The 24,023-nt window shown below is 43.7% G+C and overlaps 1 protein-coding gene across 9 annotated transcripts in view; it reads left to right on the plus strand.

Annotated features, from left to right (window-relative positions):
* Positions 1-24,023, plus strand: part of EPHA5 (EPH receptor A5) — a gene marked incomplete at its 5' end in the record, with an annotated part of 261,432 nt that overhangs the window by 186,380 nt on the left and 51,029 nt on the right. For 5 of the 9 annotated variants that reach the window (XM_081883879.1, XM_081883885.1, XM_081883881.1 and 2 more), the window contains 3 exons: positions 7,415-7,539; positions 13,536-13,695; positions 21,199-21,304. In XM_081883879.1, the coding sequence (XP_081740005.1) occupies positions 7,415-7,539; positions 13,536-13,695; positions 21,199-21,304 (391 nt within the window). The remainder of the gene's footprint in view (positions 1-7,414; positions 7,540-13,535; positions 13,696-21,198; positions 21,305-24,023) is intronic. The other 4 variants (XM_081883884.1, XM_081883887.1, XM_081883880.1 and 1 more) reach the window with 3 other exon arrangements.

Below are 24,023 nucleotides of genomic sequence, written 5' to 3' on the forward strand. Positions count from 1 at the left end.
TGGGGACCCACAGGTTGAGAAAGGCTACTGTAGAGGGAAGTGAGGGGCAGATAGAGGTCATCAACTTGGGAAGGTAGCCCCGGTTGCTGATCCTAAACCTCTACCGCCTTTCTCAATCATGAGAAACGTGTCAGGAGTAAACCTCGAGGAAAAATGCGTGCCTACTGCCTTGTGGGACATCTTTGGGAGAAGAGAAGGCTAAGCAGTAAGCCCAACACAAATCTGGAGTGGAGTCCCTAAGACAGTTGCCTTGGATGCCTCCTCATGGCAACTCCTGCAGCCAAGCTGGTGCCAGATGTATAGCCAGTGTGGTGTAGTGGTTAAGAGTGGTGGACTCATAATCTGGTGAACCGGGTTCGCGGCTCCGCTCCTCCACATGCAGCTGCTGGGTGACCTTGGGCTAGTCATACTTCTCTGAAGTCTCTCAGCCTCACTCACCTCACAGAGTGTTTGTTGTGGGGGAGGAAGGGAAAGGAGATTGTTAGCTGCTTTGAGACTCCTAAGGGTAGTGATATCCTGCCAACCTAGCAGTTCGACAGCACGTCAAAGTGCAAGTAGATAAATAGGTACCGCTCCGGTGGGAAGGTAAATGGCGTTTCCGTGCTCTGCTCTGGTTCGCCAGAAGCGGCTTAGTCCTGCTGGCCACATAATCCAGAAGCTGTACGCCGCCTCCCTTGGCCAATAAAGCGAGATGAGCGCCATAACCCCAGAGTCGGTCATGACTGGACCTAATGGTCAGGGGTCCCTTTACCTTTACCTTAGGGTAGTGATAAAGTGGGATATCAAATCCAAACCCTTCCCCTTCCCCTTCTCCTCCTTCTTCTTCTTCTTCTTCTTCTTCTTCTTCTTCTTCTTCTTCTTCTTCTTCTTCTTCTTCTTCTTCTTTCCTTTTGACCACATCAGCAGAGCCAAGAGGGGTCTTGTCATCTGGCCCACCCAGGACCACCATACGCACAGGCCAGGCTTGCGTCCCAGAGAGTTCACTATGATTTGACTTCACCCCTGGAGGCACACGCCACTGTCTCTCGAGACAGACAGATGCCAACAACAACAATAAGCATTTAAAGGTTACAGCCTACTTCTTCAGCTGCGAAAGAGGAATGGGTGGCAGCATGTAGTGCAAGGCATGTAGTGAGACGTTGTCTTGCAATGATACTAATTTTTAGAGGGGCAGTACTGGGAGAGCAAGTGAAATATTTGCAGACTGGATAATGGCAGAAGAATCCATAGTAGTTATTGAAGCCCTGGTTCATGGCACCTATTATTATACAAACACCTGTTCTTCCAGCTGTTCCTGAGCAGCCTCTCAGTGCCATGTCCATTTGCCTGCATTATCTCCCCAGAGCTTGGCTGGGATAGGTATCTATTATTTCACATCTCTGTCCTGATGCTATCTGAAGGCATCACAGTTATTCAGCAAAGAACTGAGACTACAGATGATTAGCTTGGTACAAGGAAGAGTGAAGTGCCAAGCCGGGCAAGAAAGTCTGAGATTGTAGGTGTGGGGGTGCCTTATTTTTATTTAGTCATTAATGTCCCTAGATGTAAGAAGTTCTGTTTTGATGTCTCAGCTGAACCTTAGAAGATTAAAAGCATTTTGATCGTTGCTTTTTGCAGCCAACATTAAACATTATTGTTCCCCTGAAGTCAGAGTGTAGGTGTTTGTGTGTGAGGAGGAGAGTGAAATTAAGAAAAGAGCATTTGGTAAGAGATAAAAACAATGAACATAATCATAAAATTATATAGCTCTTTGCAAACTTCTCTGTACAGGCAGAGTAACATGATCAACCCTGCAACTTGTCTACTTAAGATTAAAACAAGGCAGTGTGATGTTCATTGTGCTTTTCATGCATAATAATAATAATAACAACAATAATAATAGTAATAACAGCTTTCATTAGGATAAGTCATAGTTCTCTTTCATGCAAAGCAGCTATGTGTTCAGAGACTGGCTGCGGGGACTGTCAAAATCTTTCCATGCCAGCATTCATCTGTTCACAATTGTCTTCTTTTCTCCCCACATAGGATTTTTTTCTCTCCCTTAAAAATAAGACACAATGGATGCCTACCAGCCAGCCAGCCAGGTTTTACCATAATTTGCCAGCTCTCATGTGTGGCAAATAATTGTGGATAAATACATGCAATATTTTGAAGAGAAAATTTATCCACACCCTGCAAAATTCTTTTAGCTTATGTAAAAAATTATTCGGGTATTTAACTTTTGAGTGACATTCATATATATTTGATATCTGTCTGTCTGTCTTGTCTATCTGAAATTAGCTTTTGGCAAATTCCACTGACAAGAAATTCAGAATTTCAAAGGCCTAAGATTTTTGAAGTGGGACTGTGGTCTAAACCACTGAGCCTCTTGGGCTTGTTGATCAGAAGGTCAGCGGTTCGAATCCCCAAGACAGGGTGAGCTCCCGTTGCTCGGTCCCAGCTCCTGCCAACCTAGCAGTTCGAAAGCATGCCAAAAGGTGCAAGTAGATAAATAGGTACCACTCTGGCGGGAAGGTAAATGGCATTTCCGTGCGCTGCTCTGGTTTCGCCAGGAGCGGCTTAGCCATGCTGGCCACATGACCCAGAAAAACTGTCTACGGATAAATGCCGGCTCCCTTGGCCAGTAAAGCGATATGAGCGCCGCAACCCCAGAATCATCTGCAACTGGACTTTACTGTCAGGGGTCCTTTACCTTTACCTTTTAAAAAAGATTTTTGAACTCTTCTCCCTTACCTCAAAGTTCCTCTGCTTTTCCAGCTGAGGTTCACTTCAAATTTGGTTTTACATCAAGCCGTGTGGACAGTTCTATTTATGAGCGAACACCCTGCGTGGAAACTTAAGTTTAGAATAGTTAACATAGATGTGCAAGTTTCTCTGAACAGTCAGGATTAAACATGTTCCCTTAGCCTGCCTCTCTTTATAAAAGTAGCAACATGTTCTTTTCATGATTTTTTGGAAACCGTTTTGCTTCTACTACACTGTTTTTTGTAATACTTTAGAGTTTAAATCTTCACATTTGAATGTTTTTTGTTTATAGTAATTTTAACTTTTTATAAACCATCTTGGGAAACTGTTTAAGGACAGGGTGCAAAGAAAATAAATCAAATGGTTCACTAATTTGGTTCCCACTTATTCAGAGGATATTGTCCTTGTAGTACCAATGACCTTTAAAAGACTGGTTTGTTTTTTGTGTTTTTTTACAGCAGTCCTTTCCCCCTGTGATCATATTGCATGGTATCTCATTTCCAGCTTTTAAAATAGAATGATTGCAGACTTTGTCTGATTGCAGAGATTGTATTACGTTTTGTTTGACAAAGAAAGCTAAAAGATGCATACCTTCTTCCTTCACTTCAGAGTTTTGTAATTTAGATGTATGGAGGATGCAAAGTAGCTATGGTTTCGTGCCTGAACCGCAAAGATCGATTGAACATGCTTAATTGGTCCTTATCTTGCAGTTATACTTAACACTTCTTTTGAGGAAGATTCTAAAAGGATACAGTTACTGCCTTTCTAAAGTACTCTAGGTGTAGGGTTACCCATTTCTCTTATCTCTTCCCGTGCCTCCTTCCCCAAAGTTGAGCACAGCATTTTACATAGCAACTAATGAGCATGTTAGTGATCGGTGTAGTCGGAAATTCAGGCCTCTGAAAACTCTACAAAGGTTAATAGCATTGCAAAGTAGATTCCTTTAAAAAAATAATCACCAAAGTGGGGTTTTAGTGGGTTAACACTCCAGAATAATACATAAGGAAGAATGGGGGGGAATGTGTTATGGCTGCTATCTGAATAGTTATTTGAGGTGTCCAATGACTTAGACATTTTTAACAGTTTTATATTGTAAGTAGTTTGTCATGCAGCACAGAAGCCTAACATTTGAAAAACTAAGACTCAGCACACCTTTGGTAGCACAGAACTAGATGTGCTTTTTTGTTTTTTTTTTAATCTGACCGCTGTGTTATTGTTGTTTAAAAAGAAGAAGAATATCATCATGGCTCACTTCAGACAGCACACCAAACTATGGTTAAGAAAGCTGAACTATGTTATAGTGTGATAAATGGATTGGCGAACCCTGATTTGCAGTTGGCCAGCAAACCAAAAAAACCCATGCTTTATGCTAACTATGGTGTGATGCCGAAATTGACAGCTCATAGTTTCAACCGTCATTCTGCTTCCAGAAGCTTCTGGACAGCCATGGAAACAGGAACGGACTTTTAAAGCTAGGCGATTTCTGCTGATGTAGCTGAAAATGAAAGTTAGAAGCAGATCTGGACCTTGCCACATTCATTCATTCAATATCCCGCTTTTCAGAGAGAGTTTTGTGGCTTCCCCTGTTGTGCTTTTGGGATCTCTAGTCAACATCAGCAATTCTAGACAGGCTACAATTAGAGCCAATACATTCGAGAACTTTCTCTCTGTACCCATTTCTATCATTTAGTAGGAGTTTGGGTGTTTCCTCTGGTAGTAGAACATTGTCATCTTAGTTGGTGAAACTTAATTTTGCAAATTTCTTCAGTGAGGGGGTCTTAAAATATGTTTTGGGGTGTGAGGAATTCAATTCTGTTATTATTATTTTTATTGGGCAATGTTTAGCTCGGTAAGTCTACATTTGATGAAGAAGCACAGAAACTGCTTTCGGAAAACCAAAGAATTTTAATTTTAACCTTCCGAAAATGTCAGGTGATGCTAAATAATAATACTTAAGTAATGATAATTTTTAATATACGATATAACTGCAATCATTTTTAATGATTTCTGTGCAATTTTACACACCTTTTACTTACCAAGCAAAACTAAATTACAGTACCACATTTTCCCTTGTATAACAAGCCCCCATGTATAAGACTCCAAACTGATAAAATGGGGGGAGATTGTATGCATGTATAAGACAACCCACAATTTTGAACATATTTTTAAACAAAACAAAACCTAGTCTTATACATGGAAAAGTATGGCATCTCAATTTAACCAAAATACATTTTGAGTTCCCAAACCATGTCACAACTTTTTAGCACCCCTCATTTTGGGAATTTGAGAGTTGAAAAATTCAACTCGCCCTACTCTGGTAGGCTTTCTTTTTACATGGTGATTATTCTTTTAACAAGCAAATATACTGGAGCCGGCCTGCTCATGGGGGCAGGATAAAGCTCCTGCCTCGGGCTCCACCCACCCACCCACTTCTGTTGTCACCAACTAGAGCAGTGATGTCCAAACTTTTTTCAAAGAGGACCAGATCTGATGAAGTTTCAATTTAGGATTGAAGTTGTTGAGCTTTATTTAGGGTTGACATTGTTTAGCTTTTTTAGCGTTGAAGTTCTTGAGGGTTTTTTAAGGATTTTACCCCAGGGAATAAACTGCCACAGGGTTAGGGTTGGTTCCACCAATCAGAAAAGCATTTATCAGCAAAGTCCTCCCGATGTTACTGTATGGGGTTGAAATCTGGGGGTGGAATTTAAAAACACTACAACGGCTCGAGATTCTACAAAACTCTTTTGCATGAAAGTTACTGGGTCTCCCCAAGGGCTCGGTTGCTGCACAGTTAAGAACAGAACTGGGCCTCCCCTCCATTGTAGCGAGAGCCCACATTAGAATTATTAGTTTTTATTGTAAATTAATCAAAGCCCCAGATTCCCTACTAGCCAGGCAAGCCTTTTTAACTTGTTCTCATAGCAACAAATGGTCCAAGGCTATGGAGACTATTACTGCATGCTACTCCCTCCCAGATCTTGACACGCTGTCATCTTGGGACCAACATAAAATCCGGGCCTGGATTCTTACAAGAGACGAGGCCATGGACCGGGCACAGTCCACCACAGCTCGCCTCTCCACGTGGCTCCCTAAAGTGAAAGTGGTAAGATCACTTGCCAACTACTTGATAGACCTGACGGAGCCCAATTTGAGAAGAGCGTTTACCATGGCCCGTTTCCATTCTATACCCACGGCCTTCTTGCAGGGGATTTATTCTAAGACCCCTATTACTCAGCGTCTATGTCCATGCACAATGAATGAAGTAGAGGACTTCATACATTTCTTTTTCTACTGCCCTATTTATGAGCCAATAAGAACTAAGCTCCTCCTCTTGATCCACCATCACATCTAAGGAAGACTGTTTGAAATCGCTTCTTGTGGACGCAAATCCCCAAATTTCACGTGGGGTGGCAATCTTTATAGTGCAGGCTTTGAAACTCAGGGCTACTCTGACTGGGTAGTGAGTCCTAGACCTGGACCTGTTTTAATTCTTTTTATTACCTTTTTAACCTAATGTGCCGAGCCTATTTTGGGGCCATTATATGCTTTATATACATCCGCATTTTAGATTCCCGGTGCCGGCAACTAAATCTTTACATTATTGTCTTAGGGTAATTTAATGTCATAACGCCAGTAATATCGCTTTGAATCTTGTTTGGTTGCTTGTCTCTAGCATTTTTGTCTTATCCTGCTATGGCTGTATGCTAATGCAATAAAGGTTTGATTGAACTGCCACAGGGACCGGGTAAACCAACCAGTGGGCCGGATTAGGCCCCCAAAGCGGACTTCGGACATGCCTTAACAAGAGGGAGGCGTTCCAGTTCTCCCAGGTGGAGAAACCAAGCAGCAATCCTTGAGGAGCACTTTGACTCCTACGAGGATCTGTGGAGAGCTTGGCGGTGGGGCAGGAGGCAGCAATGATAAACGTGATCTGATCCAGCAGAGCTGCTCTTCTTAGGAAACCAGTGTTACGCTCTGTGGTTAAGAGACTGGGAAGTGTTATATTTGTACAGTGGTGCCTCGCAAGACGAAAAGAATCCGTTCCGCGAGTCTCTTTGTCTTGCGGTTTTTTCGTCTTGCGAAGCAAGCCCATTAGCGGATTAGCGCTATTAGCGGATTGGCGGGCTTAGCGGATCAGCTGATAAGCGGCTTAGCGGCTTAGAGGCTTAGCGGCTTAGCGGATCAGCTGTTAAGCGGCTTAGCGGATCAGCTGTTAAGCGGCTTAGCGGATCAGCTGTTAAACGGCTTAGCGGATCAGCTGATAAGCGGCTTAGCGGCTTGGGGAAAAGGGGGGGAAAGGGGGAAAAAACCCACAGGAACTCGCAAGACATTTTCGTCTTGCGAAGCAAGCCCCTAGGAAATTCGGTTTGCGAAGCACCTCCAAAACGGAAAACCCTTTCGTCTAGCGGGTTTTCCGTCTTGCGAGGCATTCGTCTTGCGGGGCACTACTGTACGGGAGAAGTTTCTCTACCTGGCGAAAAATGCAGAAATTCTGCTCTTAAACTCTGACTCATTTATTGCTCGGGGATTGATAGACGGCTTACAACAAAGAGCTGTTATCTACTTTGAGAAGCTCTAAAGCTGCGCAGCATTAGGGGGAGATTTCTTTTTCTTCATCCAAAATAGTAATTATTCTGACTCTGTTTTGATTTCTTCTCCTGTTCCGCAGCACCATCTCCAATCACAAATGTGAAAAAAGGGAAAGTCGGCAAAAATAGCATCTCACTCTCTTGGCAGGAGCCAGATCGACCCAATGGCATCATCCTGGAGTATGAAATCAAATATTTTGAAAAGGTGTGATTGTCCAATTGCAACACTGTTCTAACTATCTTGGATTTCTGCCTTCCTCTGCTCGGTTAGAATTATTGTATCTGTTCAAAAGGGATGGAGTAATTTTTGTTTGTAACTCCATGTCAAATTAATTATACTGTGACTGATTAGGAAGCATTGATGTGTGTGTGTGTTTGTGCGCATACTTATTTTCCTAAGTGCATTGCTTCTGTTGAACAAATACATTAAGGTTTCTTGAGAGTTTCATGTTCCGGTTTTATTTCACTAAAATTAAGAAACTGACAGTGCAATCCTGTCCATGTCTGCTCAGAAGTAAGCCCCACCAACTTACTCCTAGGTAAGTGTGTACAGGAATGCAGCTTGATTAACTATGATTGAGGGATATTCAGTAGAGCATATTCTTGTTTTGTTTTCCAAAATGTCATACAGTTATTATTATTAGACACATTTAAATTTTCAACATCCATCACATAGATGAATTTGTAATATAATCTTAATAAGCCCAGAGTACAATTAGCTACATCAGAGTGGAGGAACTTTGTAGCTCGATCTCTGAGACGCTGTCCTACTGCATAGCAGTTCTGCCATAGTTGACATTTGGGCCATAGCTGTCAACTTTTCCCTTTTCTTGCGAGGAATCCTATTCTGAATAACGGAATTTCCCTTAAAAAAAGGGAAATGTTGATTTGGGCTCTTCTAGAATTTACTTTGTCCAAGTATTATAGTTTCAGAACACCAAGTCAGTTACTTCATGCCACTTTTGCTGTTCTCGTTTCCCCTGAAATTAACAAAAAACAAAACCCCACAACATGGGAATTGTCGTTTGGTGAAGCTGCTGGGCTGGCCCAAGACATTTTGGCATCTAAGGCAAACCACAAAATGGTGTTTCCCTCCTGGCCAGGGAAGAAGGGGTGAGTGAAGATCTATATCAAGAACAAGGAGAGGAATACAGATCTACATCAGGACCTTCAGTTCCTGTGGATCCTGCCACCTGAGGCAGTTGCTTCACCTTGCCTAATGGGTGGGCTGGCCCCAATGCTGAAACTTCTCTTTTAGAGATCCCTAAGCTGTCTCCTTCACCACACAGAGCCAGAGCTACAGTCCATTGGTTTCCTTGGGAAGAAAAGATGGTTCTCAAACTAGTTTAACTACATGGAACAGATATGCCCAGACAAAAAAAAAAATCCTTCCAGTAGTACCTTAAAGACCAACTAAGTTAGTTCTTGGTATGAGCTTTCGTGTGCATGCACACGAAAGCTCATACCAAGAACTAACTTAGTTGGTCTTTAAGATGCTACTGGAAGGAAAATTTTTTGTTTTGACTATGGCAGACCAACACGGCTACCTATCTGTAACTGGAGATATGCCCAGAGTTAGGCAACCTGAAGCCTACTGAGATCATTGAGTTCAGTTACAACTAACTCGGTATTGAATTGTGGTGCATGAAAAATCAAAATGAGGGTTAGACTTACATGAAATCATAAATGAAGGACTGAGGAGATATCACTCTGCCCCCCCACCCCCAGGTAGCTTTACTCCAAAATGGAGGACAAAAAAGTCAACAACTCAGCCATGCTGTTTAGGAGTTTGACACCCATTGCCCCACAGCCTGAAATCCTGATAATTCTTGACAGGGAAGTTTCCCATAGATTTGGGGGCTCTGAATTACCTCCACTTTTTCCTCGAGCATCGCTAGTTCGTTAGGAATACTCTTCCGTCTTCTTGTTTTTGTTTCTGAACTCTGTTGAGACAGCTAGGAATGCAAAAAAGCACTAAACAGCATTTGTGTGCAGACTGTGGTGGTTGTCAGAGAAAAAAAGTGGAAGAGTCAGAAATGGGTTCTCTTGGCAGCAGGTGGGGACAGAAGAGGCTGACAGGCTTGAGGGAACAACATACAGATAAAATGCATAGGCTAAATCCGTTGCAAACACCTGTTAATATTATGATGTGGACAACTGCCACTGAGAATGGAAGGCTTCACAACTTAAGAACACAAAAGAGCTTGCTGGATCACGCCAATGTCCCATCAAGTTCAGCGTCTTGCTGGCAAACCAGATACCTGTGGAAAGCACCCAAGCAGATTTAAGGCTTCAGGATTAATTTCTTTGTTCTTCCGAGGGAAGAGTAAGCCTGTTTTCCTTCATAATAACGTCTTATAAAGCACACTGATAAGAGCTACTGAGCAAACACTTTGAATAAATTAATATGATCCTATACTTGCTCACATACAAGGTGCAGAATCAAGATGACGTACTTGAATTGCCTTTTTTGTGAGCAGGGTGGGACGGGCGCGAAGCAAAGTCGTTTAAATTCAGTGAAATAAAACCTGCATACTTCATTTTGTTTTTATTACATCTATTAGGCTTGATAGTTAATATAAATGATCTTTCACACACATTCACACACACACACACACACAAAACCACCAGCCTACTCAAAACAGCAACAGGATTGCAGTTCAGTCTTAATTCCTGTTCATGCTGCTTCCTTGTTTTGTGACTTTGTGCTGTTGGGAAGCAGTGAAATATTTAAGGTGGGGCAGACAGTTCCCCTGCAGAGGGCATCAAGCTGGGGCAATTTTTGTCCTCACCCTGGGCACCATATTACTGGGTGCAGCATCTTCCTACATTTCCATTGCTTAGAGCCAGTAGGCATGGCCAAACTTGGCCCTCCAGCTATTTTGGGACTACAGTTCCCATCATCCCTGACCACTGGTCCTGTTAGCTAGGGGTGATGGGAGCTGTAGTCCCAAAACAGCTGGAGGGCCAAGTTTGGCCATGCCTGGTTAGAGGGTGGAAGACACCCACACAATTGGCCTTGTAGCTTTTCACTCAGTTGGGTGCATTTAATTTTAGAGCCACGATAGATACAATACCGGAAAAGGCCTAGATCGGGCTTTTGGGAAGGATTGGTGAAAGAAAGACTCTCGCCGGCAGAAAAGGAAGTCTTGTGCCTTGCCTTGCCTTGCCCTCCCCAGTCTTCTTTCTATCCCTTCCCAGCAAGTGAAGTCGGGGATTTCAATCAGTCCCTGCCCAGGTGACTAGCCAGAACAGAGTTTTGTGCTATTTGCAAATGTGCAATTCATTTATGCCAATCTGGCAATGTCGGTGTGAATTTTAGATGTTCAGTGTTGCTGTGCAAGGTCTCTGTTCTCCCACATTGCTTTACAGGGAACAAACTGAGAGGACATTTATATATGCAGGCATGCCAAATCAGGGGTCAGCAAGGTTTATCTTGCCTGGGCCGGATCGGTCCCGCGGAGATCCCGCTGTGGGCCAGATCGCGAGCGCCTGCGATTTTCGGCATCTGCACAGATGCGATTTTTGGCGCTGTGGAAGTGAGTCCCAGCACCACGCTGCACCATTTTAGCGCAGCACGCAAGCGGGCAACTCAGTTCGGGGGCCTTAGGTTGCTGACCCCTGTGCCAAATAATGCTCCTTCCTTAACTGTACTACTGCAACATTGCAAATGGTTGGATGCTCACCCAGGCCAAAAAAGAGGAGGGAAAAGTCAATCAAGGCTTTAGCCTATGGAAATGTATGTGTGTGTGTGTGTGTGTGTGTGTGTTATACATGGGGGAGCGCTTAAACATGCCCTCCACCAACTGCAATGTGAGGATATACTGCCCAGAAACCACTGTGTCACACTGTGACAATAAACCCTAAAGTGATCATTTTCTATGAAGGGCAAAATGCACTTGTATTATTTTACTGTGCTGTTAAAATTCAACAACAAGCTTTGATTACACAAAATCCTATTGCAATTGTAACCTCTCAAGTCTCATCAAATTAGCAAAGCAGCCTGTATTATACAAATGTACAGCTTTAAAACCTAACTAGCTGTATCTAACTCTCACTTCGAATATAAAGACATATAGAAAGGGAGATGATTCCATAGTAACATTAAATTTGACAGACATGTTTCAGCCAAACAATCCCTTTTGACTGCTTAGAAAAGTTTCATAGCTGCAGGTTCTCATTAAATGAGACCCCTATCTATATTTTAAAATACATATCCTTTCAATAATTTGGCTGCAGCAAAGTAAATGTGAATAGGATCCAAGTGTCTTAATTCACCAGAGGTTGAACATGAGGCAGCTGCTAAAATAGCAAATGCCTTGTTAGGCATTACTGGGCACATAATGTCAACATCATGAGAAGTAATAAGCCCTCTTAAGGTGTTCAGTTTCTGCATGTGATGGCTGAGCTACAGAGGTGCGTGCACAAACCCCGTTCTCACCTGTGCTCATTCCACCCCTGATCTTCATGCACTGTGCAGATGTGTCTGAAGGGGGTTTGCAACCATGTTCAACTGAACATGCTTAGATGCCTCCCTGTATTGGGGAACCCTGAATTATCACAAGGAGGCTTCTAATCACGTTCAGACAACTTAGAGGACCCCAGGGGCAGGTCTGACGTGGAGGTGGTACATGTGAGGACATTGGAGCAAGGCTTGGATGTGTGCCCTTTGTCCGTCCCTATTTAGCTCGGAGGTCCTGCAGAGGGCTGTAGCTCCATTCTGCCCCACCTAGTTCTGTTACGGCCAGTTCTGGGTGCCACACATTAAGGAGGGAGAAACTGGAGCATTTCCAGTGGAGGGAAACCAGGGTGATGAAGGATCTTGAGGTCAAGTTGAACATGACCCAGCACGAGAAACCAAGACCCACAAGGAGCACTTAAAAGATCTGAGCATGTTATAGCCTGGAGAATAGAAAGTTAAGGGGAGACGCAATAGCAGCCTTCAGATATCTGAAGATTTGTCCCACAGAAGATGGAACACACTTTGTTGCTTCAGAAGAAAAGATCAGAAGCAGTGCTGGATTTACGTATAAGCTAAACAAGCTATAGCTTAGGGCCCCACTCTCTTGGCCCCAAAAAAATTAAAGGAAAAAAAACACCTCGGATGTACATTTCCAAAATATAAGATAGATAACAAATAAAATTCAACCTACATACAGTTAGAGCTTAATAATTATTTCACTATTAATATACTTCTTCTTAATTGTATTTCAGTTCAACAATCACTATGATAAAATACATATTTTGTTATGTGGAAATGGCTTTAGATACCTATTAGGTTCATAAATGACCATATAGCATATATTCAACACAAAAAAGCCACAATTTGTTGTTGACAAAGGACACCTGGACATATAAAGGGCCCCATTACCTTCAGGATCTTAGGGCCTCATCAAACCTAAATCCGGCCCTGGTCGGAAGCAACTGCAGGGAAGCACATTTCAGCTCAACACAGAAGAAACTTTCCTTTTTAATGGTACAACCTCATTTGACAAGTGAACAGACTGCCTCACAACGTGGTGGGCTCTCACATCTCACATCTATTAAATATAAAACTGAGTGTTCATTTACTCCCCTTCATATACGGAGTGCCACAGGTGTGACGCTCCTAACCTTTTATCCAGAGTTGCAAAATCAAGTGCAGACTCAATTTCTTCATTTCCCCACTTCCATGGTTTGGGGTTAAATGTGTGCATAAGTTTCATTCTTGGTATAAGCTTTTGTGTGCATGCACACTCATGCACACAAAAGCTTATACCAAGAACAAACTTAGTTGGTCTCTAAGGTGCTACTGGACAATTATTTTATTTTATTTATATATATATATTTTGACTGCGTCAGAGCAACACGGCTACCTACCTGAATCTAGAATCAAGGTTCATGTTAGACTGAATTGATTCTTAACCAGGGCTTGAAGCTAGATTACAGACTCTGGTGACCAACAAAAGCATAAACCTTTAGCAGATGCAACTTTACACCATGTTTCACACTCAGAGAGGAAGGGAGGCAGCGAGCGCACAGCCTGCTCTCAGTCTTTTAAGTGTGGTTAAGAGATTGCAGACATTGTGTTGACAGCAGCCTAGCGTTTCTGCTGTATAGTAATAGCCACCAAGCTTGTGCCTGCTATTTATAAGATTTCCCTTTCTATGTCTGTGTGTGTGTGTGCGGGTGTGTGTATTCATGCGTGCGTGCGCCAAAAAGGATCAAGAGACCAGCTACACTATCATCAAATCCAAGGAAACGAAAATTACCGCAGATGGACTGAAACCTGCTTCAGCATATGTCTTCCAGATCCGAGCACGGACCGCAGCAGGGTACGGCAGCTTCAGCCGAAGATTTGAGTTTGAAACCAGCCCAGTGTGTAAGTCATTTTAATTACTGTCTGCCCATGTCTCTGTAATGGTTAATAGGAAAGAGTCAGCAGATCGATATCTTTGCAGGGGACACGTCAGCCTCCATCTCCTCCTTCTCTTCTCCCTGTCTCGCCGGAGCCCTTTGTGGCCTTGTGTGTTCAGACGCATCATTCATAAGCGTGGTGAGGGAAAGCTCAGCACATATTTCACCGGCTTGCTTCTCCTCCAGAATTTCAAACTTAAATCTTCTCTGAAGTCTGAATGCTAAAGAACCTCTTCTTTTATCGTCACTCTCTCCCCCAATACAGTGGTACCTCGGGTTACATACGCTTCAGGTTACATACGCTTCGGGTTACAGACTCTGCTAACCCAGAAATAGTGCTTCAAGTTAAGAACTTTGCTTCAGGATGAGAACAGAAATCGTGCTCCAGCGACGCAGTGGCAGCAGGAGGCCCCCTTAGCGAAAGTGGTGCTTCAGGTTAAGAACAGTTTCAGGTTAAGAACGAATTAAGTACTTAACCCGAGGTGCCACTGTATATACTGAAATGTAGCAATCTTCTCACATATTGTTCAGGTCCTTTAAAATAAATAAAAAACCTCTGGAATGTTAATAGGTTGGCTATACATCTGAAGGAAGCAAGTACCATACTGCCACAAGGAGGGTTCCATGTACCCTGTTCTAAAACCATGGTGGACAAACAGAACTTCAAATCTTCCACAGGTCACATGGCAGAAAACCTGAGTCCTCCCAGCTGTCTGATTCAATTGTGCCTATATGATGCATGCATTTTATCTCATTCACACATTATATTTTTAGGGGACATGGTGTTTTTTTTTTAAAGAAAATGTGTAAATATTTGGTGTACATTTGGTGAAGTTATCCTAAAGGGTGATAGCTCATTGGCAGAACAAATGCTTTGCAGACAGAAGGTCTTGGGTTCATTCCTCAGCATCTTAAAGTAGGGCTGGAGAGACTCCTGGCAGGAACTGTAAACCATGGGTAAGCAAACTAAGGCCCGTGGGCTGGATGCGGCCCAATCACCTTCTAAATCCAGCCTGCGGACGGTCCGGGAATCAACCTTTTTTTACTTGAGTAGAATGTGTCCTTTTATTTTAAATGCATCTCTGGGTTATTTGTGGGGCCTGCCTGGTGTTTTTACATGAGCAGAATGTGTGCTTTTATTTAAAATGCATCTCTGGGTTATTTGTGGGGCATAGGAATTCGTTCATATTTCCCCCCAAAAAAATATAGTCCAGCCCCCCACAAGGTCTGAGGGACAGTGGACCGGCCACCTGCTGAAAAAAATTGCTGACCCCTGCAACAATACAGAGCAAGATGGTCCAACAGTTGACTCAATAGGTGGCTACTTCCTGTGTTCCTCAAAGCTTCTTGAATCTGGGTATAATGGTGGCAAGGAAATATACTGGTTGATCTCAGTACTGAGTTGTGGCAAGAGACTAATCTTGGACATTCCTAAGAGGAGCACTTTGAAGTGAACAGCTTTTTAACTGCTCTCCAAATGGGTTTTGTGTGCGTGCGTTTTTTAAAGGATTGTTATCTTAATTACTCCGTGAACTTCTTGCATGGGTAACCAAAAAAGCCACCCACCGAAGACGTTTTTACTACATTGGTCCTTGAATTTACAGCCATTTAAACGTCTCAAAATGTAGGCTGCTTTCACTAAGAGCGGATCTACAATACAGACCTTTATATTAGGTTTTTACCATCTTAACTGTCATGGCTCCCCCTCAAAAAATGAACAAAAACATTGGAACCTCATTTTGGAACTCCAGGGGTTTACATGTTTGTTTGGGTTTTTCCCCCCTGGGGGAGAAAACAATTACCAGTTTAGATCTGTAATGTAGATATGCTCTGAATCTCTCTATCTGGTTCCCCTTGTATCCAAGCACTTTAGGTTGTTCAGAGTCACCCTTCAGACCACAACTGATGACCTTTAAATGTTTTGTTCGACTAGAAGAAAGGGGAGGTTGAATAGAATCTTTTGTTCTGCAGTTGGATTAAGGAGGAAGGATAGCATGTTACTGTTGACATATCTGTTTACTACAAAGGAGGTGTGAAATCTGGGGAAATCTGGGGAAAGGTCTCACCAATGGCTAATGAGCTTGTTTGATTTAGCGAAATAGTTCTGATTTCCAAAACACAGCTGGAGCTTTTGAAAGATGCAGGAGAGATCATGCTCTGCAGCTTTTTCCAAGGAGTTGATGATTTTTCTCTGTTGGTAAAAAATATTAAATAAAGTCTTCATCCTTCTAGTTGAAAACAATGTGTTGTCAAACTGGTTTCTACTCATGGCATGTTGTGAGAGAATTACAACTCAGTATAGACCTGTAGGCTATGATTGCACTTGTGCAAGCTTGGAATCCAGTTTCTGATGTGAATTGTGTTAAAAGGTGTTTCTGGTAGTAATATTTGGAGAAGTGTGAATATGGCTAGAATCCAGAGAACTATGCATCTGATTCCAAAGAGATTTCCAGGCCTAGATTTTTCTAGCAGAAGTACCTTCATGACAGAGGGGAAAGCTGCCTTTCAAATTGTGGGGAGTTGCAAAAGCAGTTTGCACTATAGCACTGGGGAAGTAAGAAATACTCAGAAATTCTGCTTGCTTAGTTCGGTTCAAGCCTCTTCCGCTAGCAACTCTTAGATCCTAGACCACATGCTAGATTTCTTTGCTTGTGTCAATGATAGCCAACTTTTCCAACCATAATTTGACCACGAACAACTGGCATCATATCTTGTCTTCGAAAGAAGACAAACAGAAACATACCTATTCCATCCATGTTTGGGGGGTTGATTTATTGGTCCTTTACTTGGGTTGATGGCTATTGATGCCATTTCTAGTGAGGCTTTATTGCGGAACAAAACTTTTACAGATAGAAAAACATGGCAGCTTCAATCCTGGGCATCTCCAGTTAAAGTTCTCAAGAAAGACCTCCAACCACAAATGCGATGGACAGCCTTTGCTGTTTAGAGCAACTTGATGAGATGGAGACAATATCTGACTCAGTGTAAGGAAACTTGATATGCTGATATATGTTTCACTTATGTTTGAATCATATATATACCTCAAGAGTTTGAGGTATGCAGGTTTTACATATGTGGTATATTATAGGCACAATTTAATTTTTCTGCATTCACATTTTTTATTTTATACTGCTTTGGGTTGTATACAATTTCTGTAAATAAACAAAAGTGTTTCATTGCTGTCCTTCATTAGGGCAGAAAATTACATATTATGAGGAAGTCTGGGCTCCAGCAGAAAACATTGCTATATTGTTGTCGTCATCCCCCTTGCTGTAACAGCTAGTAATAATTCTAATTTCGGTAACATCTAGTAATTCTGACTCACAATTTGTCCAAAAAAAGCAACAACTAAAAGATTCCTCCTCACCCCGCAAGCAAACACGTTGCTGAAACAAAGTTTTGGAGAAAACCAAGGCTGGGTTTTTGTGCTGGACTGAGTATGTGGATGCCCTCTTGAGCTAGCATTGGAACTTGCGGTGGCGCTGTGCTCTAAAACACTGAGCCTCTTGGGCTTGGTGATCAGAAGGTTAACAGTTCAAATCCTCACAATGGGGTGAGCTCCCGTTGCTCTGTTCCAGCTCCTGCCTACCTAGCAGTTTGAAAGCACACCTGTGCAAGTAGATAAATAGGTATTGCTGTGGCGAGAAGGTAAACGGCATTTCCATGCACTCTGGTTTCCATCATGGTGTTCCATTGCGCCAGAAGCAGTTTAGTCATACTGGCCACATGACCCGGAAAGCTGTCTGTCGACAAACGGCGACTCCCTCGGCCTGAAAGCAAGATGAGCACCCCAACCCCATAACCCTAACCTTTACCTTACCTAGTAAATGCAGGTGATGCTGGGGTCTGAATCACAGAGCCCAGGGCTTGCCGATCAGAAGATCAGCGGTTCAAATCCCTGCGACTGGGTGAGCTCCCGTTGCTCAGTCCTTGCTCCTGCCAACCTAGCAGTTCAAAAGCACGTCAAAGTGCAAGTAGATAAATAGGTAGCGCTTTGGCGGGAAGGTAAATGGCATTTCCGTGCGCTGCTCTTGTTTCTCCAGATGCGGCTTAGTCATGCTGGCCACATGACCTGGAAGCTGTACGCCAGCTCTCTCGGCCAATAAAGCAAGATGAGCGCTGCAACCCCAGAGTCATCCGCGCCTGGACTTAACGGTCAGGGGTCCCTTTACCTTTACCTTTACCTTTACCTACCTAGTAAAAATAATTAAGAAGAGTCCTCAAGCTTTAAATCTTCCACTCCTTATTTAGCACATCTTACCCTGTGTCCTGAAGACATTCTGGTGTGCATTCTCACCCCACTGACAGCAGCCAGTTAACATGGGGTGGGAGTGAGGAACGTTTATTTTTAGGACAATAAGACCACAGAGTATGGCAGACCAACACGGCTACCTATCTGTAACCACAGAGTAAGATATGCAGTATTGCATCAGGGACAGGCAGACTGAAGACTTGAAGACTTGAAGTCACTATAATGAATAAAAATGTCCACTCTTTAGCCTATTGGCTTGGTTAAATTTCACTCGCCACTAATATTTATGCATCCGTGCCTGTTTGAAATTGTACAATTGACATGTTTATTACATTTCCATATAATTTCAATTAAGGAAATATTTAGTGACAGGGAGAAAAATCCCTTCATTTCCCTTTTGAATAGAAATCCACTCTCTCCATTTGTTTCCTAAATTTAAATTTGCCAGCCTTTGATTGTTTGTCTTGGGCTCTTATAATCTACTCTCTCTCTCTCTTTTAATGCTGTCAGTTTTCTCATTTTCATTGCATGTTACCTTTTTAAAATGAAATAGATTTTAAAGGAAAAGGAGACAAGAGCCATGGAGTCAATGAGCAATCTATGAATAGAGAAAAGAGCTCCGTGATGCAAACATTAATGTAATAAAAATGATCTATTTAATGTATTTTATATTGCATTAACCATTAATCATGTCCTATAAGTAGAAACAAAACCTTATTATAGTGCCAGATAAATGTCTTATTGTGAATCTTGGATACAGTAGAAAAGTTTCTATTTCAGAGTAATTCAGTAATTGTGTTTCAGGTTATTTATAAATAACCTGCTGGCATTTTGACACTATTGGTCTACTGCCATCCTGACCTTAAACTTCTGAGCAGAAATACCCATAATAATGTTATAAAGGTCTATCATGTAAATCAGAAACATTGCCTAGATTTTTTTTTTTTATGGGAACGGCCAATTCTAATGAAATCTGTCTAAAGCTTCAATTCTATAATCACTTACCTGGGAATAAAGCCCTTAGAACACAGTAAAACTTATTTCTGAGTAGACACGGATAGGATTGCCTAGTGAAAATGCTGTTCAGTTATTAATGAACTGCCTTTAGAAAACTCTCAGAAACAAGTAAATGCTGTTACAGTTACCAAATTGAATTGCTGTTGGATTTCTCTTCACTGGGAAAGAATTCTCGTTAGAGCAGAATGTTTTCTTGGGTATCAGAGAGAGGAGTAGAATCTGAAGTGGGATTTTTGAGAGCTCCCCATCACAGCAAAACTTGTTGATAACTGCCTCTTCTGTCTCTAAATCTGCAGCACTAATTAGAACTTCAATGGACAGTTTGCAATGTATCTGTGTCCGTCCAATCGTTACGAAAGCATAACTATCGACTATCATTTAGTTCCATGCTGCTCAACTGGTGATTTACTGATCAAATACCGTGTTTCATTTTTCACTTCACACTAAGCCAACGAGTGGCTTGCCACAAATGCGTGAGTTCTGGGAGAGGAGATAGTGACTTCTGCGCTACCTGGGGCTAAGCCAAAGTTTGGCGGAGTCTGTCTCCCCAAGCCCAGCTCATGGTTTGTCTCACTCCGGACAAACCACAAGTGGTAAATGAAGAGCAGACCTTAGTTATAGCTCATGGTTAGTCTGGAGCAAGACAAGTCACAAGCCCAGGTTTGGACAGCATTCTAAGCCAAACCATAGCTTAACTTGGGGTGGTGTTACAGCAGGAGGATTGGGGGAGGAGCGCAGTGGTCTCATTTCTGGGAACCCCCACATTCACACAAAACCATGGTTTGGCTTAGTATAAGGTTACCAGATTTTTTCTCAATGAATCCGGGGACACTTTAAATAAATAAATACTACACATTCTGGATGCTAATGGTGCAGCAATGGCAGTGGCAGAGGGGCGGCTGCCGCCTTGACCTCAACCACCATGTTTCTCCTTCCTCCGAGGCTTCTATCTCCTTTCTCCATGAGCCTGGGCAGCCCCTGAGTTGTTGGTTCTTCAGTGGTGGTGGTGGTGAAGCGGTGCACGGTGGGTCAGGCATGGAAGGCGGAGAAGGAGAGCCGAGAGGGGTGGCAAGGCTCGGGCAGCGCAATGCCTCCCTTCCCATCGGAGCAGCCCCAATCCCATTCCTACTTGCTTGCAAGCAGGAGGGTGCGGGGATCCCTCAGCTGGGAAGCGAGGCTTCACACTGCCTTTTGGAGCAGCCCCATCCCAATTCCTACTTCTGTGTAAGCAGGAGGGTGTGGGGATCCCTCAGCTGGGAAGGGAGGCTTCCCATTGCCTAACTGAGAGATCCCTGCCCACTCCTGCTTGCACGCAAGCTCTGATAGGCAGCGTGAAGCTTCCCTTCACAGCTGAGAGATCCCTGCCCCGCTCATGTTTGCATGCAAGCTCTGATAGGCAGCGTGAAGCTTCCCTTCACAGCTGAGAGATCCCTGACCCACTCCTGTTTGCACGCAAGTAGGAGTTGGGAGGCTGCTTTGATAGGCAGCATGAAGCCTCCCTTCACAGCTTAGTTGCTGGGGTCAGGGAAGGTGGAGGCAGCCTGGAAGCTGCATCTGAGAGCCCCTGCACCACCATCACATGGGGACTTCCAAGCAGCTCCTGAAGCCAGCCAGAGTCAACTGCTCCAGGCTGCTGAGATTGCTGCGTTTCCTGGGGACATTAGATGAAATCCGGGAACATTCTGGGGATGGAATTTGTCCAGGGACTTATTCGCAAATCTGGGGACTGTCCCTGGGAAATGGGGATGTCTGGTAACCCTAGCTTAGTTTGACATGCAAATCGGGTCTCTGTCTGAACAAAACTTAAAGTTTGAACTTTATAGTTTGAACAAATGGAGTTGCCATCAAACTTCATCTGAAGTTCAATTTCCAGGCAATTTAGGAAGTTCCTGCTTTGAGAAGAACACACAAAGAGCTGCGTTGCAAAGTTTCTCCAGGAAGCAGGGCAGCGTTTGCACACCCCCATAACAGGCAAAATACAACTTGCACAAAACCAGTTCCTTGACCTCTGCAGGCTTGCTGAAACTAAAAACACAGGTTTGCCATTATTTTCTTTCCAAAATAACAAAGTGACAAAAAAACAGACATGCTAAAGAATTATTTAAGCCACAGCTCCTCTCTATCAGGCTTGAAGCAAGGCCTGTCCTGGAGGTCGATGGCAGTTTTAACCTTAATCTCCCTTTTTGTCTCTTCTCTCAGCAGTAGCTGCATCCAGCGATCAGAGCCAGATCCCTATAATTGCTGTGTCTGTTACAGTGGGAGTGATCCTCTTGGCTGTTGTTATTGGTTTCCTTCTCAGCGGAAGGTAAGAGGCAAAAGCTTGTGTTTTTGTACTTCTCAACACTTTTTTCCTCTCTATTTCCACCCTCCTCTGACCTCCCCTTTTACTTCAATCTAGCCAGCTGTATTTCCAGCACAGTTTCTTCACAAACTAGAGAACATGAAAGCACTGTAGTCTATTAAACATGGGGTGATATTCTCAGGGTTGGAGGAAGGGGTGTGTGGTGGGGACAGGTCACCCCAGGTGTTACCACTGAGCAGGGTGACAAAATGCCAGGAGGCACTCACTGTGGGGCCTGCAGCGTGCCTGAGCCACGCGTCTCTCCTGGGAGTGATGTGGTGGCTTGGGTGCCCATAGGCTCTGCGCTGCCCCAAACAGTCCACCCGCCGCCTCTCCCTCAGCTGTGGGGCGGCTGAGTGGGAGGAGGCAGGCAGACTCCTTGGAGACCCCGCGGAGCATCCTGCCCCGGCTGGCCCCGCCCCATGGGCGGCTGGCCCCGCCCCTGGCGCAGGGCACATGCACCACCCCAGATGCCTAATCAGCTTGCTCCACCGCTGGATATTCTCTCTGCAAAGAGAGCTTCACCTATGCTTCCCGAGGATGCTTGTCTCTAACGTTCAGAATGCTGCGGCGAGACTCCTTACGGGGTCCTCGCCACGGGATCACATTCATCCAGTGCTTTACCAGCTGCACTGGCTCCCAGTGGAGTACAGGATCAGGTTTAAGGTGCTGGTTTTGACCTTTAAAGCCCTATGCAGCCTAGGACCCTCGTACCTACAGGACCGCCTCTCCTGGTGTGCCCCGCGGAGGACCTTCAGGTCCATAAATAACAACACTTTGGAAGTCCTGATCCCCAAGGAGGTTAGATTGGCCTCAACCAGAGCCAGGGCCTTTTTAGCTCTGGCCCCGACCTGGTGGAAAGCCCTACTGCAGGAGATCAGAGCCCTGCGGGATTTGATATCTTTCCGCAGGGCGTGCAAGATGGAGCGGTTCCACCTGACCTTTGGGCTGGACTCAGTCTAACCACCCCCCCCACTTTATTTTATTTTATTTTTTGATGGCACCCCTTATATGGGATTTTGTATATAAATTTTTCCTTGGCTCTTTTTGCTGGCCCATGTAGGACTAGCATGGATAGTTGGCCCTGGTGAATATTTGACATTTTCTCCCCTTATGGCTTTGATCTATAGGCTACCACTAAAATGAGGCTGCATTTTAAACTGTATTCTAACTTATATTTTAATCAATAGTTTGGTTTTTAAAAAAATGTTTTTACTGCATTTATATTCAGTGTTAGCTGCCTTGCGCCCGGCCTTGGTCAGGGAAGGCAGGGTATAAATAAACATTTATTGCTATTATTGTTATTATTATACAGAGGTGAACACCTATTTTACTTTGCCTAGTCAGCAGAATGGCAATCTGTTCTCTGCACGATGGGCAAAATGTGGCCCTGACTCCCGATCAACTCATCAGGATAACCTTACTGTAGGTCTGGATTCATGTAAGGTTGCTGTTGCACAGGAAGCGCTCGTCATATTGAGTTGAGCCATGGGGGACGAGGGAGGGAGATGAGAATCGGAAAAAGACAATAGGTGATCCATCTTCCATTGTGCTGCGGGAGGGCAGAGGGAGGGAGTGGAGTGCAAGCCAACAGCTCTCCTTGTGTAGGTGAGAACACGGCAGCCAACACTTTCTGCAGGGTCCTGCTGTGAACCTGTCCTCCTTGTGCTAATTTTACTCTTCCGGTGAGTGTCTCTACTGTAGTCTGCTCAGGAGTGGATTTTTGGTAATATGGTGCCCTGTGTGAGATAAAAAATGGCCCCCTCCCACCCAAAATAGTTCTGACTTTGAGTAGGTACCCATGTAAATACAGGTTGTTGTTGTTATTGTTGTTATATTGCACCCCCTGGACTCAGTGCCCCGTGCAGGTGAACTGCCCACACCACCCTAAATCCAGCGCTGCTCTACTTCTCCTGAACTGTGATGAGACAGGCAAAAAGGGTCGCAATGCAATGTTGGTTCTTGCTCCACCCACCATCAACTTTGGCTCCACCCACCATTGGCTCTAATCTCACTTACTTTTCCTGTGGGTCACTGGCCCTTCATAGAAAAGTTTTCCCCATTCCTAGTTTAAACAAGCCACAGTTCTATGCGTTTGGACATCACAGGGAAGTGTGGTTTGTTTCAAAGTGACTTTCAATTCAAAAAAATAAGAGAGGAGGAGCACACATGCTTGGAGTTCACCAAAGCTTGTTCATGTCACAGGAAACCGTGGTTTGGCATGACATCTGAGCCATGCCTTTTTGAGTGACGATGGTTCTGGGATGCTCAAAACTGTTAAGAATCCACATTCACTGTTCCTAAAAAGCCCTTCAGCATTATTTGGCTTCTGCGGTAGCTTTCCTTCATGAATTTCAAAACTTGGCTGGTGCTTTGAGCGGCTCTTCACAATCCAAACTAAAACAGATTTTTTTTTTTAAAAAAAAAACCATCCTCCAGCTTTTCCAGCTAGCAGCCAATTTGGGAATGAAAGCAAAGGGGAGCTGATTTAAGAGGCAGAAATTATTTTAGCCCTGCTGTGTTTGTCTTGGATATGATTTTGAACGAATTCGTGGAGTGTCTTAACATGCTGTGGCATTACAAGGTGGTTGGGATTTTTTATGCATTCCAAGCCAAGCTAAAGCCATTTTCTAGATTCTGCTAATCATTTTGTGGGCATATTTTGAGCCCAGACTAGTGCTTA

This window comes from Podarcis melisellensis (genome assembly GCF_964234715.1).
Source record: "Podarcis melisellensis genome assembly, chromosome: 13".
Classification (NCBI taxonomy): Eukaryota; Metazoa; Chordata; class Lepidosauria; order Squamata; family Lacertidae; genus Podarcis; species Podarcis melisellensis.